Here is a 17,552-nt window from a genome sequence, read left to right as displayed (position 1 = left end):
TTCATTACAAACAAACCCAGTCCGTCGATTGAATTTTAAGTATGTGTTGCAACTAACTAATCCTTCAAATACAAACATTTATTAATGAGTGAATTGTGCATTTATTATTGAGGCTTCTTCCTATGAAGATTTTAGTTTTTATTAATTTGGAAATTGTTTTTTAGAGCCTGCCAGCATTCATAGTACGCTGCATCCAGTTTTTGACAGGTTTCCTCGCCCCATTTGGTCACAGCCAAACTTAAGGATGATTCGAACATGAAGGCCTTTAAAAAGGGAGATTGTAAAACATATTTTAGATCTTCTAAGCTGCAACCAACCTGAGTTCCCTCAGCCACTCGTTCTGGCACCAACTTTGCTTTCGAGGCACCATCAAAGCACTTGACATCAGGACCATGTGGGGTCATAATCGAATGGAGTGTCGCCCCTCCAGCGGCAAAGCCGTCTTCCTTGGCCTCGTACTTTCCTAAGATGAGGCCCATGAACTCGCTCATGCAGTTTCCTAATAAAAAAGAAAAACCATTAGCTCAGAATGAAAATACTATCTTGAAATGGAACCTACTGTGGTAATAGGGTGGCCGGAAGGTGTGCTCTTGCACTGACCAGCGGGGTGGGAAGATCACAAAGTCGGCTATAGCTGTTCCAGCTCTCAAGCTCGGACAAGTCAGCACAGTAAAAATGCTGGGATCACAGTGATCGAAACTGACCGAGTTGATCACCATAAACTTGGACAGATCGTACTTAAATGGTACATAGTTTCCATGCCAGGCCACCACATCGAAAACGCTGTGATTTTGCTTTGCCACAAAAAGACTACCCTGGAATTTCGATATCACCTGAAAGTCTGCGATATAGTACATTTTAAATTTAACATAAGTAATTCGTTCGTGATATAGTATCTCCAGACATTTACCTTTTACATCTCGATCATCGAACCAGGCGACAGGTGTTTCAAAGTCCCTAGGATTTGCCAGGCCATTGGCACCGATGGGACCTAAATCTGGCAACACAAAGTGACCATCATAGACCTCCAGGATATAACCTCTAAAAGTTTTTTTGTACAATTTCTAAGTTTCAGGGATATGAAAGGTTTTCCTTACCTCGATGGAGAATCCACATTAACAGCAAATCGTATACCTTGCGGTATAACGCAGATCTCATTGGGAGCCACAGCCATCCTCCCGAACTCCGTTTTAACATCTAAAGCTCCTTGCTGGGGAACTTAATGAAAATTTTATAATGCCATTGTTGTTCTAACAATGATAGCTATTCTTACCAATCAAGAAATCCCCATCGCTGTTGTAGAAAGCCGAGTTATCCATAGATATATTGCAGGAGTATATATGCACTGCAAGACCATGACGAGATCTGGGATCGCCAGCACCACAAACCGTGTGTAAACCTTCCACAAAGTCTACAGTTTTACCATCTTTTGGTGGCAGATCAAAGGGTTTCCAGCGAAGCTAAGCCAAGGAATATATATAAAATGTCGGTAAAAGTATGATATGATATGTGCTCACCTGATTTGGATTTGGGGGCTGCTCATCCCAGTTCTGCCTTAAATACGTGGCTCCCTTAAAGGGCTGGAATGGAAGGTGCACAGCTGAGGGTAATTTTCTATAGAGCCAGGTGCGCACATTCTCATTTCTTGGTGCTGTGAAGGCACTTCCCGATAGCTGCTCCGCGTAGAGTTTGTAGGGGCACACTTGAGGTGAGTTCTGACCAACAGGCAAAGAGTTGGGATATCGCTCGTCCTCAGAGGAGAAGTGGGACCCGAATCCCGACAGGTACTACAATTTTTTAGGGATACACATAAGAAACATTCACCGGCCAATACATTTAACTTATCCATTGTCAGAAACAAAAAATACCTTAATTTAATTTTTAAGAACTTTGGATGCTGATAAGACTTACTTAAGCAAACACAGAGTAAAAGAAAAGAAGCTTTAAAAGTGTGACCTACAAACCAGATAAGAACATAGAAATGGTATTCTTTTATCTAAGTTACAACAATTAGGGAACTAAATGAACCGGCATTAACTTATTAAATTATTCATGCGTTAACTTGTTTTTTGTATCCACAGCGCGCTGTTAAAGAAGGCCAGCGGCAATAAAGCCCTATTAACCTGAAAATGATCCGATATATTTGCCACGCATGGTTTCAGATTATACTATCACAGTCTTAGAAATGGAGGTATATTCGTAATACATCTTTGCACACAATTTATTTCAAATTTATCCACACAATTATTTCAAGTCGATGAACTCTCCAATAATATTCACTTCTTTTCCACTTCGGTTTGCTACACATATGTTCACTCCACTTCATACACGGTTTTTAAAATACGATTACCTTATATTGTGACATGTCTTATCCTCCGGTGGCTTAAAGTATCACTGATCTTCGCCGATCATAGGCCCCCTATTTATATATGCTCGATCCAGTCATGCCACTTGTTCTCCAGCGACTAGATAGCGACTGTTTTGAATACTGCCCGGAGAAACTAGTCTTCGAGAAAAGGCCAGTCCCCTCAAATATGCCGAATGATGCGAGAAGTAAACACCTGCCCCCAGTTGTTGATGCGTGCGGATTGTTTCGATTTTGTTACTAACTAAATCACACCACTGAACCACTGAAAAAGCAACCGTGCTTTACTTAGCATAGCGGATTTACTGGTTTAAAAAAGGGGTAAGTCTATTTAAGCATAGTCACCCATCTTTATCTGTCTTTTCAAAAAGTATAATGTATCTTAGTACCTCTGATAAGAACATCTTTTACAGCTTTATAATACTGAAGAAGAACAATGCTCTCACCAAAAGAATTTAACTGCGTTTTGTAAACTAAGTAACTAGTCGTTTAATTTATTGCGGCAAAGATTCAAAGTTATAGTTAATACGGTAGGCAATACAATACAGTTGGTGTGTGCGCTGTCTGTATATTAAAATACTTAAAGTACTTTTATACGGTAATTAAACCTAAATTAGTACGAGTACATTAAATTAAACGTTTAAGGACATACAGCGCTCGTGAGGTGAGTAAAAGCGGAGATTCACTCGTAGGACTGACGTTATCTTTACGGATCATAAAGATTATTTTAATTGAGATATGCACGGCATATCTGGGTTGTAGAAAACAATCCAAATTATTTGTGAAAAATAAATGTTTGTAAATTGCTGGCAATCAGATTCATAACTCTGATCTATGAACTTTACACTTAGCAAGAAGTAAACTTAAATAAGAAATATGGAAAAAATAATATAAAATATTTGCTCCGAAAGATACTGATTGGGCGATTAAAATGACGGACACTGGTATGTTATGGATGCTACGCGGCATTACGTATGGGAGTATATACTGTTGGGAAAATACTGCGACTGCGATTTCGCTGGCAAGGATTCCAATTCAGTTGTCCTAGTCGTGCGACAGGTTTAGGATATCATCGCCCATGCTGTTTTTGGGCATCTTGGCTGGGGGCGGAGCAGCCAAATCCGCTACCGAGGCGAACTCCATACGCTTCTTGGGCACTCCACCGCTGCCGAGGAGTGCTCCAGGCGGTGCCAGCTCTCCGTAGAGGCGGCTTAGGTCCGGCGAAGGCCGTCGATGCGAAGAACTGCTGCTTCCGTCTGAGGGCGCCGGCGATGGGGTGTTCGAGGGCACACTCGAGATGGCCAGGTCCACTGCACTAAAATTGTATTTGCTGCCAGAGTTCGAGTTGTTTCCTCCGCCTCCGCTTCCTCCACTGTTAGCCGACTTGGTGGGCGTAAGTCGCTCCAAAGCTGGTGAGGCCGATGATTCCCGTGTACGTGCCGATGAAGGCGTCGTGGATTTCGGTGGCTTCATCATCATGGCTGACAAAGATTCCTGCTGGATCTTGAACAAAGCCGATGGAGTCATGAACATGTTATTAGCCGCCAGTGTGGTTTTAGACAGTGGATCGGGTATGCCGTATTTGCCATGCTGCTGCTGAAAGAAGGCCGCATAATCCTGCATTTTTTCCTGCGCCAAGGCATTATAGTAAGCAGCTTGGTTGGATAGGGAAGAGGGAGATGAAATACCGGAAACCCCAGCGTTGCCTGAAGAGTTTCCAGACTTCATGGCATTCGACGAGGACCCAGCTCCCACAACTGCTCCAGAGGGCGTGGCAAAAAGGGCGTCTAAATCGGCGGCAGCTTTGTTTTGCCGATACAGCAAAGCCTTGATCTCCGAGTCCTGCTTCTCCAGCTGCAGCAGCTGGTTTAGCATATCGCTCTGTATGTCCTTCTGTTTTTGCTTTGATCCACCTCCGCCGCCACCTCCTGACACACCCACTCCCGATGACAGAAGAGCGGAAAGCTCATTGTGGGCTCCTGCCATGTGCTTGTTAGAAGTCATCGCCGCTGCAAATTGGTTGTTGGGATCAAACAACTTAGTGTAGGTCTGCAACAATGCCGTGTAGTCAGCCTGTGCAGCTGCCTGCTGTTGTTGCTGCTGCTGCTGTTGCTGATGATGCTGCTGTAACTGTTGCTGTTGCTGCTTCTTGGATGAACTGCTGTTGGAACTGCCACTGGAGGCAGTCTGCTGAGGGGGCGGAATTGAGGCGGCGGCTACCGCTGCCATCTGTTGCTGCAGAAACGCGTTGAGGTCGTTGCTTTGCTTGCTCTGCTGCATGTAAGAGTCGTAACCGAGCAGCTTCGATGCCTGTATTAGGTTGTTATAGTCGGCACTGAGAGCAGCCGCCGCAGCTGCCGCTGGCGAAGATTTTGACGACTTGCCAGAAGATGAATTGGAGGGTTGACTACCTGTCAAAGCATTAGCAGCCGGCACTCCCAATCCTGCTCCTGTTAAATAGCTGTAGTCGGATCCAAAGCCCAGAGTGCCCAGAGTGGTAGCTCCCAGAGCTTCTGCTTGCTGAAGAAGCAGTGCTGCATATTCCGGCGAACGGATGAGCTCGCTCATCTTAAGTGGATCGTTTTTTAGTTCATCTAGTTCCTTCATCAATTTTGTTTTATACGAATTGGAGGTCGAACTGGAGTTCGAGGAGGAGGAAGAGGATGAGGACTTCGATGATCTCTCCGATTTAGACTTGCTGCTGCTGTGGGCATTGTTGTTTCCACCTCCTCCAAGTCCTACTCCTGTGGGCAGCGGCATATTGAAGCTATTCGAGTAGGCAGCCACAGCAGCTGCAACATTGGGATCACTCAAACCGGAGGAAGCAGTGGCATTGCTTTGTTTGGAGCCACCCACCTTGGCTGCTGCCGCCGCCAGCTGGTTAAGAGATGAGCTGCCGTAATCCTTGCGCTGTTGCTGGAATAGAGCTGCCAAGTCGCCTTGAAGAAAGTTCGGAGGGAGCTGCCCGGCCAGCTGAGCCAAACTGGCAGCCATCAGATCGTTGGCCGTGGGCAGGCAAGCGGCCGCTGGAGGAACTAGAGCAGCTGCGGCCGCCTCGTACTTATTAGGCGTGATGCTGGGACTATTCCGGGCAATATCGCTCACGCTGAACTTTCCCGGACTAGGCGCTGGAGAATTACGGGTGCGGGATGTGGAGGCATGAGACGAGGCGTCCGACTTCGCTGGCGATGGTGACGCCCTCACAGGAACCTCAAACTTGGCGGGACTGGCGGAATTTGATTGAATAGTGATGGGACTGTCCCTTGGCGAGGCACTCAAGGCAGAGGTCAGAGCTGATGTCGATACAACTGGTGGGATGGCTGGTGGTGCGGTAGCGACGGGCATCTGCGGTGGAAGCAGCTGACTTGTGGCTGCTGGCAAAGTTGGAGCCACCAAACTGGGCAGCACTGACGGATGACTCGTGGGATTGGGAGTGGCCAGAGGCGAAAGCATTCGGACCGGGTTCATATTTAGTCCGGATGGCATACAGAGCTGTTCTTGTAGCGACATCACCTTCAGCTCACTTGCTTTCTGCTCCGCCTGGGCGTTGGATTCTTCCTCTGCCTTGCGTGCACTATCTTCCAATGTGCTGATTGCCTCATTGAATATTTCCTCCTTAGGTGGATTTAGCTTCACATCGCTGCTAAGATCCATTAGGACAACAGGTTTGTCTTCCTCCTTTACTTCCAGCTCGTCATTGTCGATGATCTTTATGGTTTTGGGTGGAATGAAGTCATCTTCCTGCTCACAGTCCAGTACCGCGCAGATCCAATTCCACAAAGCTTTGTCGCTCTGTTTGGAAGGAAACTTCGGGTAAAGCGTATTTTTCAGCTTCTCGTTGTAGGTCACGTCGTTGTTATAGATGTTCCGGAACTTGACCACCTCGCTTCGGTACTGCGAGTAGTAGTCCACACACAGCTGGATCTCGGAGCGCACCTCCTCGGGAATCTCCTTGTCCGGCAGCACTGAATACTGCATCAGCATAGGTCGGCCATACTCCATAGATTGTCTGTTCTCGTTAGGCGGAACGATCCAAATGCACTTGACTACCGACTCCAGTGTAGGATTCTCATCATAGTAAGGTGCTGCAAAGAAAATGTGTGAACAATTTTAGGGGGCATCAAATAAAGATTCAGGTTACATTGTTCTGTAAACCTTTAATAATAAACACCAAGAAGATAATTGTAAGTCATTGGAATACACTTACATATAATCAAGGAGACACAGGGCGTGTAGGTAAGATCGCTGGCACCGCGCATTCGAATCTGATAGTCCAACTGAGAGTCGCAATCGCGGAGCGTGGGTTCCGCCTGGAACTTGGGATGGGAGTGATACCAGCCAACCAATAGAAGCTGATCCTGGATCATCATCTTCTGTATGTCACGCTCCACTTCGCCGGCTCGCTGTCGATCGAATCGGGTGCTGCGACAAGGATATGTCTTGGTGATGGATAGAGCTGAAATGAGCAGACATGTAGGCAATGCATATGCACGGGAAATCGCAAACTGAGCCGGACTCACTGTGTGTATTCATGTCCCAGGTTCCCCCCAGATAGCCGCAGACCTCACGCACCGTCAAATGGCAATGGAAGTCTGCCAGCAGAAGGGCAGACGAGTTGACTGTGATGAGAAAGGGCTGCAGTTTGCCAACCGAAGTAAACGGCACGGATTCAATAAGCATGTTAGCGTCGCTGTGGGTGAAAAGGAATAAGTTCGGATACCAACCGTATTAATTATAGATATTAAAAAGAAATTAAAGAAAATTTTAGATTGCTTTATACTCTAGACTAGCCTGGTATAAATAAGTAAAATTCGTTTTCATATTAATTTAACTCATAAGCATTTGAGTAAGAAATTAAAGAATGACATGATGGATGAAATATTTTGACAATTATAGGCATTTTCCCTCCATTTATATTTTGCTTTGAAGTATGACAAAAGTATGACTTCTGAAAAACCACCCCTCTCAAATTCAGGTTGCACTTGGTTTACTCACTGAACTACATTGCGATTCGATACGGTATTATGTGCGAAAACGGTTCGCTTCACAACAATCTCCGGGGAGTCGGACTTGCGTTCGGCATCTGTGGATTCGATGGGATTAGCACGGATTATAAGGGAATAGCAGGTGCTCTTTACATACCCAGGTCACAATCGTCCAGCGGCGTCTCCTTTTGCAGGGCGCACTTTCGCAGATAGGTGTTCTTGTAGGCGTCCAGCTTCTTGCCCTTGTACTTGACCGAGGCCCAGCCGCAGCCACTCTTCTTCTCCGGATTGATGATCCGCTTGCAGTGCATTGCCCAAGCGCTAGGCGTAAGGAATATGGTCTCAGTCTCATGGGATTTGATCTTGCCGTCGGCCAGCAAATCTCCGACGAACTTCTGGCCCAGATATTCGATGGTCATCAGTCCCAGGCCAGGCTGCAGCACATTGGCGGCCATCAGCGTTTGCAGGGTGACAGTGCGTCCGGTCCCATTGAAGCCCTCGTAGTTCTCCTTAGTCTGGAGGGGATTTAGGAAAATATTGAGTATGCGAATTGTACATAAGGTACTTTGCTCACCTCATCGTCGTTGTCCTCGTCGCCAGCGTCGCTGTCCACATCCTTGTCGCACAGGTTGTCCTCCAGCATGGCCCCAGGTGCTGCTCCGTCCAGGGGCGTTGGTCCCGAGTCAGGAGTGGCGTCTATGGCTTCCGTCGTCGCTGGTGCTCGCTCCCCCTCCCCCGCCGCTACCCCCTCACAGTCGTTTGTTATTTGCGGCGGCTGCAGCACCTCCCCCTCCACCTCGCCCTCGCCATCGCAGTCGCCTTCGCCGTCGGAGCTGCTCACCACCTGGTTCTCGCCGGCCTCGTCAACACCGTGTTCCACTCCGTTCTCCATGCGTTCTCGTCGCGAGTTTTGTGCCGTGCAATTCTGCGGATTTCTTACTTTTAAGATACTTAAGTTTTGCGACTAAAAAAACTATAGATGCAGTAAGGTCGTCGCTTTTTCTACGCAGAATACCGAATCGCTTGGCAAATGTACACGACTGGTCACACTTTTGTGCGGGCCAGTTTGTTTTCGGTTTTACGGCTCTTTCTGAAAGTGAAAAGTGGAAGAACGGCCGGCAGCCGGAAAAAAACATGTGATTTCGTCAGATTTTCATCATAAAAATGTTTTGTGCACCTAAGAACAGCCGATTTACCATCGCGCGGGCATCCACCGGAAAAAGACAGTGCTGCCTGATCGTTTTTAGGGAACGGCGTTGCCAGTTATGACGATGGCAAATCACGATACGTAAAGTAACTGTATTTTTCGCGGAAACTGAAATTTGAAACATAGGTGTCGTTCTAATTTTGTTTTGTTAATCAATTTTTAATTTAAATTGTTCCATTCTTGTATTTAGTTACTACTTATAGTCTTCCTTATATCCTTTAAACACATTGGTTAAACAGCAACAGCGATAAAGTTATAGCAAACTGAACACATATGTAGGCTGCCTGTTTTGTTTCTTATCGGTCTACCAAAAATAAAGAAATTGTGAAAGAAGACGGTCAAATGATTACTCCTGTGAAATAAATTAATTTAAATTGAAAATGTTTACATTGGGCAGGGGAGTCAAAAATCATCATGAATATACGGACAGCCGTAATTTTTTTATAGATTACACTGAACCACATGGACACCATGCATTGGAAAACGTTTTTTTTAATTATATCATTTTTTAGAAATAGTACTTGCTCAAGTTTTCTACCCCTTACCTCTAGCACACGTACTTCTTATGGCATCCGAAGTCGTTGTTGCGGAATTTGAGCTGTAACCGAAGCGACTTCTGTCTGAACAGGTTATAGGTAAATCATCGGTCTATCGATTTGAATTCGTGTTAGCATTTGTGCAAAAAGGCGCGCATTGCATTAAATTGTTTTGTTTTATTTTTTAATATCCTTGCATGCATAAACATAATGGCACTTTGGGTGGATAAATACCGTCCCCGGGAGCTGTCCAAGTTGGATTTCCACAAAGTAAGTAAGCGAAGAAACCGTCGCTCCGCTTTGCCGATAAGACTTAGTAACTTGTATTAACCGGCGTTTTAACTAATTATTTTGTGAATTTCCCGAAAAGGAACAAGCGGAGAACCTGCGCAATCTGTGCAAGCAAAGCGACTTTCCGCATCTCATGTTCTACGGGCCATCTGGTGCCGGAAAGAAGACCCGCATCATGTGCCTGCTGAGGGAGATGTACGGCTCCGGCGTGGAACGCCTGAGGAGCGAAACTATGACGTTCACCACGCCCTCCAACCGCAAGATCGAGGTGATGACGGTCAGCAGCAACTACCACCTGGAGGTCAACCCCTCCGATGCCGGGATGTACGACCGGACGGTGGTGATCGATCTAATTAAGCAAGTTGCCCAGACGCACCAGATAGAAATCAGCGGCCAGCGGGAATTCAAGGTGATCGTCATCTCCGAGGGCGACGAGCTTACAAAGGATGCCCAGCACGCCCTGCGCCGCACCATGGAGAAGTACGTGGCCACGTGCCGGATCATCATTTCGGTGAACTCCACGTCCCGCATCATTCCCGCCATTCGGTCGCGTTGCCTGGGCATCCGGGTGGCCGCACCCAACGAAACGGAGATCGTTTCCATCTTGCAGAGCACCTGCAAACGGGAAGGTCTCGCCCTGCCCGTGGAACTGGCCAAACGAGTGGTGGACAAGTCTGAGCGTAATCTCAGACGCGCTCTACTTATGCTGGAGGCCGCGAAGGTTGCCAAAGCGCCGTTCACCGCTAACCAGGAAATTCCTGACCTGGACTGGCAGGTGTTCTTACGTGAGACAGCCGCCCAGATTATTAGCGAGCAAACGCCGGGCAAGCTGGAGAAGATCCGCGAGCGCCTGTACGAACTGCTCACCCAGGGCGTTCCACCCAATCTCATATTCCGCGGCCTGGTCGAACAGCTGGTGAACAACTGTGATATGTCCATCAAGGCAAAGACGCTTGAATTCGCCACCGAGTACGAGCACCGGATGCAGTCAGGTGCCAAGCACATTTTTCATCTCGAGGCGTTTGTCGCTCAGTTTATGAACATCTACAAAAAGTTCCTATCTGAGCTGGTCATGACGGACGATTTCTAAAGAGTTCATATTCACACACATTTTAGCATTTAATTCAAAAAACTTATAAAATAAACCGAATAAAACAATCTAATGAAGTAGTTGCTGCTGTCGTTCCTCACGACTTTGCAGGATGGCCAAACTTATTTTGTCCTCGGTAGTACGCTTTACGGTATCAATATATCTGTGGACCTCTTCCTCCAGTTTGACATGCGCCTGAAATGGCAATTAATTGGTATTTAGTATATTAATAGCTTAAGCAACTGTAGAAAAACCATTACCATTTCATAATCAATGTCCTCCTTGCCATTAATCTTTAGTGCGTGCAGCAGCAGATCGATTGTGTTGATGGGGAAGGAGAGCTGGGGGTTTGTTACGTTGACCGAATGCTTGAAGTCGAAGTACTCGCTGCCTGCTCCCAGCATGCCGGCGATCATTTCACAACCCAGATCGGCGGCTTCCAGCAGGCGGTTGTGCTTAACAAACAATTGGAGAAGCTCCCGGGAATGGGATAACTTGTAGGAGTCTACCAGCCATTGCGGTACGAAAGCATTCAAGACGAGGAGCCTTTGAACCACGCTCTTCCTTATTAAAGTTGAGTCTTTCGCCTCATTATCCACAACCAGTTTCTGAAGCAAAGTCCAGGCCATGTCGGCAGCGTTACTTCGATGGGGAAGGTCTGGGATAATAACGAAGATGAGTAGGAATATTTTGTTTGAATATAAGGGATTACTCACCAGCCATGTCGTTGTTTTGCAGCCAGTTCCAGGCATCCACGCCCTTGTCCTCGGTGGCAGTGACACAAGCCACTGTCAAACTTTCGAATATGGGGAGCACAGAGAACGAGTGCCCGCGCGAAAGTTTCAGGGCGGCCGTGTACAACCCACAGCTGGCCAGCAGGTAAGACAACTCCTCTGGCGACGACCGTTCATAGGCAGCGGCATCTTTGCGGTAGTGTGAGAGCTCATGTAAGGCCTCAGCGTGCACCAGTTCCCTTCGGATATCGGCCAGCTCAAGAACAACTACCTCCTGACCGCTTTTATCCTCATCTGCCTTGGGTTCACCATCATCATTATCCTGATCTATTGCAGCCACCCTCTCATCGCCAATTGTGGGCTTGGCAATCCACCTGTAGCGGCTGTCTACCAAGTGCAAACAGTTTAGGCAAATCAGGAGTGAGGAGCAGCGCTTTTCCAGTGCGTTTGGGGCGTCGCTGTCTACTTGAAAGCGCATCGCCTGCTCGTACATAACAGTGGCAGCTGTTAATAAAAGAAATATTATTGCAGCTGAAGAGGATTATAAATGATGTTCTGTTCAAACCTTTTCTCATGTTACCCTTGTTCGTATGGAATGCATACAAAAAGTTATAGACGTCGTTCTGATCGATGCTCATTGACCGTGCGCGGGATTCTACTATGCTTTCAAACTCGTCTTGCAATCCAATATATGGAAACTGCATGAGCAGGGGCAGGCATTTGTTCTGGAACAGTGTTATGACCAACTGGCGGAGACAGTCCTTTCGCCTCGAAGTGTCGGCGTTGTAGACTAAGGCGTAGTAAGCCTCCTCATAGTGCCCCAACTGAAGATGATTGTTGAACACGATCGACTGAAACATGGGCAACTGAGGATCATCACGCTGCAACACACTCATGGCCATATGGGCTAATTCAATGACGTAGTCCAGGGCGGAATGCTGCTCAAAAAGCTGAATAATCTTCAGATAGTAGTGAACAATTGCCAGTTTTTTGTCCTCAGCGGAAATTTTATCTCCTCGGGTTACGCTCTCCTGCAGTTTGCTATACAGCGGAGTGTTTTTCAATACATGTTCGAAGAGGAAGTCATCCTCCACAACGCCAGGCGCTGTTTGTTGAAAAAGATGCACGGCCTTGTGAGCCTCACCACAATCCAACAGCGAAACTGCTAGCATAAAGCGTCCTAGAGAAAGCAAATGGAAATTAAACACATAAAAAAATAATTTAGTGCATATATCCTTACTGGCATGGGCTTTTACAGAACACCAGCTGGACAAAATGCGCACATAGTCCTGAACAATGATGTGGTGGCAGGTGCCAAACAACCATTCGGGAAACACGTAAATAGGAGACTCGGGCCACCTAAAAAAATTTTGGAAAGTCAAATCTTGGGTTTAATGTACATCCATATCTTATACACACAGCATCTTGTTGATAAATCCCACTAGCTGGAGCAGAGTCTGGCGAAGGTTTAATTGCTCCGACTCCAGCTGCATACTATCAGTCTTCAGCAACATGGACAAAGCACTGAACAGACCCTTAGACTGGAGGAACAGCCTGAGCAAGGTGGTCTGGTCATTACCATGATTCCGTAAATGACTGGAATATGGCCGTGTGTAACCACTGAACAGTTGTGCCCGGCTCAATCGTTGTATGGAGGCCTCACTAAAAAATGTAATTAAATCAGAAACATCTAAATAAAATTAATTTAACTTTCTTACAATCCAGCTGGGGTATTCGATGAAATTGGCGTCTCGGCAATCCAAACTAAGGTATAGTATGAGTTCAGATAGCTGATGTTTGTTAAAACGTTATCGGAGTCCATTCCATCCTGGCCATAAACCATGTACTGCAATACCAATAGGTTTCGGCAAACAGAAAATCTAGGTTTCAAACATAAACATTGATAGATCATTTTAGATAACTTATTACAAATAACAATAACAATTTTAATTGGTAAACGAATACGAAAGCAAGTATTTTAAACATATAAATATATTTTTTAAATCTTACCGAATCATTGCCATTTGTTTGACCGTTTCGGACAAAATGGAAAGTCCATACTCGCTGCCCAATAGAGCTCCTGATGGCTGCAAAAAGCGTGTAGAAAGGGAATAATCTAAAACGTGCAACAGAAATATTTATGTGAAAAAGAAATTTCAAACTTTAAATCTTTTAATGTTATACCATGCGGCGGCGCGTCTGGATCAATCATACACAGCACATCGAGTAGCATTTCCAGAGCGGGTTTTAGGACTGGTATATCCTGTAGCTTTTGGTGAATTTGCTTCACACAGTTGGATGGTAACATGGGGCCATTATCATCGCCCACAGTGATTCTAGTCACCAGCTTGGATATCACCTCGATGGGTGGATCCCGCTGGTAGAGCTGCTTATCTAAATCGATTTTGATATCCTCAGAGATCAGCTTATCCAGCAGCGTCACCACGTTCATGAGGTCAACGAAACCCTTTGCCATTTCGGGATCGTTGCGAAACAGTGGAGCCACATATGCTGCCACTTCCTCATTGTGCTCCCCGATGAGCAATAGGTGCTCGAGCACTTCGCAGGGGCGTAGTAGGGCAAAGGACTGCCTTCTAACCAAACACACTGCGTCCATGCCACCGAGGACCGCGAGCCCTGTGGGCTCGGAGAACTTAATGTGATACTGTTCGCAGCACGAGTAAAAGCGATCCCACAGGCGCGTAGATATCTCCAAGTACTCCTCATCGGTGACCACAAAGTCTTTCAGTTCGTTCTGGATTTCGTCTTCGATGGCCTGACACACCTGCTCCTTGAGCACTGACATGGAAAGCTGTTTCACATCGAATTGCATATTAACGCGTCTGAACATCTGTGAAACGGAAATTTAAGCATTTAATAATAAAACTTTTGCAATGTTGCAATATATTTATACTTACATAAAGTGCCTTAGCAATCACGTTTCGGTCAAACCGACCTGGGTGGAAAATATATGAGCAGTAAGTCTCGCGTGGATCTACTCCCTGTTCCATACTGAGACAGTAGCGATCTGGTGGTGGTTCTAGAGCTGCGGAAACCCATTTGATTGCGTTATTTGATCCTAAGTAAATTGCAGAGACATGGAAATCTCCCTCGGCGTTGCTCCAGAGGGCCCAGATGTGCGAGGATGTGGCATCAAAGTCGACCAGATCCATTTGGGGCGCCGCCACCGAGTTCTGCACCAAATTGATACCACTGGCCTCGTTGGCATCGGCCACGATGCTCACGCAAATGAACTCCGCTTGGACTCCATGGGAGAGGAACAAACAGAAGTTCTCTTCGCTTATCTTGCGGAGCTGGTTGTTTTGAGCTGCAAAATATTACAAAAATATTAAATACTATTTTGTGCTGCAAGTTATTAATCCCAGCATGTGTTTTGATTCTATACTATTTTATACTCACGTCCTTGAGCTCCTAAGCCTCCAGGCCCCGATCCGGCGGAGCAGTTTATGCTGGCTACTGTCTGCATGCCATCCACTGACCACAGACGCAGCTCATTACTGCGGTACAGGACCAGAATAAAAACATCCTCTTCGATTTCACTGAATGCCATGGATGTGGCTGCCTCCAGCGTTTCCGATCGTCCACTTAAATGATTGGAAATAGGTAATGGATATGCTATTCAGCTACATTCAAGTACTCACGTAAGGGCCCCCTTGAGATTCGATAGGAAACGAGGCATCAGATGCGGCTCCTTGACTTCGTGGGTGACCGTATTACCGGTGACGCAGTTCATGATGTGGAGCAGCAGTTTGCTCTGGTAGGCCACCGCAAAATAGGCCTCCTGTGCGTTTTGTGAGAGATAAGAAACAGCCACATTAGGCATCGTTCCAAAGCCATCCGTCACATAGAAGGTGCCCGGACTGTTGATCTTCTCGTTGACATCGTAGAAAATGGACTGGGACAGCATATCCTCGGAGGTAGTGTTGGCCACATCCTGACCAGCGATCTTCAGGGGGAACACATAGCGATGCACACTGCTGACCGTGACGACCAGCAGAGTAATGGACTTGGTCTGCTCCGTGAGGGAAACATTCAGTACGGCGGAGTCGGTGAATCGCAGGCGCAGGTGATTCCTCTGCAGGGAGATGTCCAGGCTAACCTCCGTGAGTTCCAGCACATCCTGGTAGGCACGCCTGCAATGAGGTATTCAGGTGAAACTGACTTAAGGATTTTCACTGTAACTTACCAATATATGAAGCGGTTTCTGGTCTGCACGTTCTTCCTGCTTTTGTAGCAGTAGCCGCCGGAAGTTTCGAAGGTCTTCAGATCCTGCAGAGTGCTCTGGGTTCCTATGTATTTCGCGTGCGAAGTAAAGGTTCAGACTGAGATTCACCGGCAATGTAGCAAGCAACTCACCCGTGTTAATCTTCACTTCGATCCACTCCGGCGGACTGAGGTTCCTTGGGATGACCTCCCGGTAACTCATGTTGGCATGCAGTTTGGAAGTGGGCATCTTGCAGATCGAGCAAAATTATACGAAAGTCCAAGGAAAACAGAAAACTATTGGCGGCACCGGCGTAAACACGCTCACTAGCAGTGTTGAAAAGGGCAACAACGCATGGGGTCCACCACACAAAAGTGTCAATTTAACTTTATACAACTACACAAAATGGTTTAAAAATATGTTTGAAACATCAAAGAACATTATAGGATATTCCTAGTACGTTTTTATAAAATATTTATTGTTTTTGAAAGGCATTTAAGTTATTGTGATTTAGTATTGTAAAAATATGTTTATAGCGGGTAGCATTAACCGCACCTGGTCACACTAGCATGGTGATGCAATTTCGAGTGGAAACCATTTTCATCGGCTGAAAACAAGTAATCGCCATCACTAGCTCCACATGTGTCCTTTGTTGTTAATTCGGCTTTGTTATTTTATTATTTTATAAATTAAAAGCTGTTTCCGGCATATAAATGAGTGGCCAGGAGGAAGAGACCATAGTCTGTTTGCCTGGAGAGCGGCTTTGCAGGACCGAGGACAACATAGTCTTGGGCATAGGCACCTACGAACAGAACGGCTATATCTATGCCTCGAAGTCGGGAATCGTGAGCATCGAAGAGTCCGGGGAAAACGTGAGTTGGCTGTGTAAACAATGTACCAATTTAATCAGTACTTTTCCATTGCAGTGCCAGGTGGTCAGTGTGCATAAACCAGGCTTCCACCTGACAATTCCAGCCACCGGAGACGTGGTCACAGCTAGAGTTCTTGTCACAACACCCAAATTCGTCAAGTGCGCCATTTTCTGTGTGCGGAATGTGCTGCTGGAGAGCAGCTACCGAGGACTCCTGCGCAAGGAGGATGTGCGGGAGACGGAGAAGGATCGCGTCGACATCTACAAGTCCTTTAAGCCTGGCGATGTCATCCTGGCCAGAGTCATCAACCAACTGGACCAGTCCTTCCTCCTGAGCACCGCTGAGAACGAACTTGGCGTGGTCATCGCCTATGCTAGCGATTCCCGGAAGACCCGGGTGCCCATGGTTCCGGTCGGTTGGAGCGAGATGCAGTGCCCCCAGACCACGATTAAGGAGCCACGCAAAGTGGCCAAGGTCCTGCCAGAGAGTTCAATAAACGCTGTGAAATAAGGCCAATCAAATGCTAATCAAAACATTCAAGGCTTGTACTGAATTGGGGAACTGTTAATTAGATATGATTTAGTAGTTTATTAATAGCTAATTAATTCTTTAACTTAGCAACCAGAGCTCAGAAACATGTTTTCTTCACAATTGGTTGCTTTTTTTCTCTCCATAGTAACTTGTTGCACTGAGTATAAATAATCTTAATTTCCAAAAAGAGACTTAAAATAAAAGTTCATTTTTTTAATAGATTGTATACTAAACGCGCAAAGTAAATGTTTTTAAATTTATTTTTTACGTAAATATTAATGGTCAATTAAGGGGAGAAATGCTGATCTCTGGTTTCCATAGTTATGCGTTTTATTTTTGAAATCAATCTTTGATTGGTTTTCATGTTTTAGTTGTTAGAACGATTCAACAAGAGATACGAATTTAATATTAGATCGTCATGCAACTATCTGAACTGAGATAACTTTACCTATAAGACGCATATAATATTAAAGTTAGAAGGCCATTTTGTTGGTTAAGGGACTATAAGTAACTTTTTTTTTAATATTTTGGGATTGACTTAAAAAGTTCTTAACTTTTTTAGTAAGAAGGAAGTAGTAGATAATTTAAAAAATCAATATACAAACACATGCACTTTATGAAAGTCGAACATAAAATTTTTAGAGAAGAACGACAGGTACTTACTTCCAACAAACCGGATTACAATAACATGCCATTGCCGGTGTTCCCAAAAAAGA

At 45.8% G+C, this 17,552-nt stretch overlaps 5 protein-coding genes across 5 annotated transcripts; 2 read left to right on the top strand and 3 right to left on the bottom strand.

Moving 5' to 3' along the window:
• Positions 1-77: 77 nt before the first annotated feature.
• Positions 78-2,484, bottom strand: hgo (homogentisate 1,2-dioxygenase). The gene is made up of 8 exons (XM_017069863.4): positions 2,351-2,484; positions 1,518-1,787; positions 1,274-1,460; positions 1,098-1,218; positions 911-1,041; positions 560-841; positions 318-499; positions 78-263 (listed from the first exon to the last, which is right to left on the bottom strand). The coding sequence occupies exons 1-8, from the start codon at positions 2,363-2,365 to the stop codon at positions 132-134; spliced, it is 1,320 nt and encodes a 439-aa protein (XP_016925352.3). The 5' UTR covers positions 2,366-2,484; the 3' UTR covers positions 78-131.
• Positions 2,485-2,829: 345 nt separating this feature from the next.
• Positions 2,830-8,372, bottom strand: LOC108021152 (MPN domain-containing protein CG4751). The gene is made up of 6 exons (XM_017089723.4): positions 7,925-8,372; positions 7,508-7,865; positions 7,361-7,448; positions 6,886-7,055; positions 6,573-6,821; positions 2,830-6,450 (listed from the first exon to the last, which is right to left on the bottom strand). The coding sequence occupies exons 1-6, from the start codon at positions 8,240-8,242 to the stop codon at positions 3,410-3,412; spliced, it is 4,224 nt and encodes a 1,407-aa protein (XP_016945212.3). The 5' UTR covers positions 8,243-8,372; the 3' UTR covers positions 2,830-3,409.
• Positions 8,373-9,203: 831 nt separating this feature from the next.
• RfC38 (replication factor C subunit RfC38) lies at positions 9,204-10,554 on the top strand. The gene is made up of 2 exons (XM_017089695.4): positions 9,204-9,363; positions 9,464-10,554. The coding sequence occupies exons 1-2, from the start codon at positions 9,304-9,306 to the stop codon at positions 10,472-10,474; spliced, it is 1,071 nt and encodes a 356-aa protein (XP_016945184.3). The 5' UTR covers positions 9,204-9,303; the 3' UTR covers positions 10,475-10,554.
• On the bottom strand, positions 10,485-15,773 carry Nup160 (nuclear pore complex protein Nup160). Its single transcript, XM_017089693.4, has 14 exons — positions 15,586-15,773; positions 15,416-15,518; positions 14,871-15,362; positions 14,629-14,813; positions 14,127-14,536; positions 13,393-14,059; positions 13,219-13,324; positions 12,927-13,088; positions 12,628-12,870; positions 12,449-12,567; positions 11,774-12,388; positions 11,191-11,712; positions 10,735-11,132; positions 10,485-10,669 (listed from the first exon to the last, which is right to left on the bottom strand). Exons 1-14 carry the CDS (start codon positions 15,680-15,682, stop codon positions 10,544-10,546), a joined length of 4,245 nt encoding a protein of 1,414 aa, XP_016945182.3. The 5' UTR covers positions 15,683-15,773; the 3' UTR covers positions 10,485-10,543.
• A 276-nt stretch (positions 15,774-16,049) lies between these two features.
• On the top strand, positions 16,050-16,838 carry Csl4 (exosome component 1 Csl4). Its single transcript, XM_017073734.4, has 2 exons — positions 16,050-16,305; positions 16,360-16,838. The coding sequence occupies exons 1-2, from the start codon at positions 16,147-16,149 to the stop codon at positions 16,813-16,815; spliced, it is 615 nt and encodes a 204-aa protein (XP_016929223.1). The 5' UTR covers positions 16,050-16,146; the 3' UTR covers positions 16,816-16,838.
• Positions 16,839-17,552: the final 714 nt, after the last annotated feature.

Source organism: Drosophila suzukii, chromosome 2L, assembly GCF_043229965.1.
Source record: "Drosophila suzukii chromosome 2L, CBGP_Dsuzu_IsoJpt1.0, whole genome shotgun sequence".
Classification (NCBI taxonomy): domain Eukaryota; kingdom Metazoa; phylum Arthropoda; class Insecta; order Diptera; family Drosophilidae; genus Drosophila; species Drosophila suzukii.
This window is presented reverse-complemented; position numbering and strand designations above follow the sequence as displayed.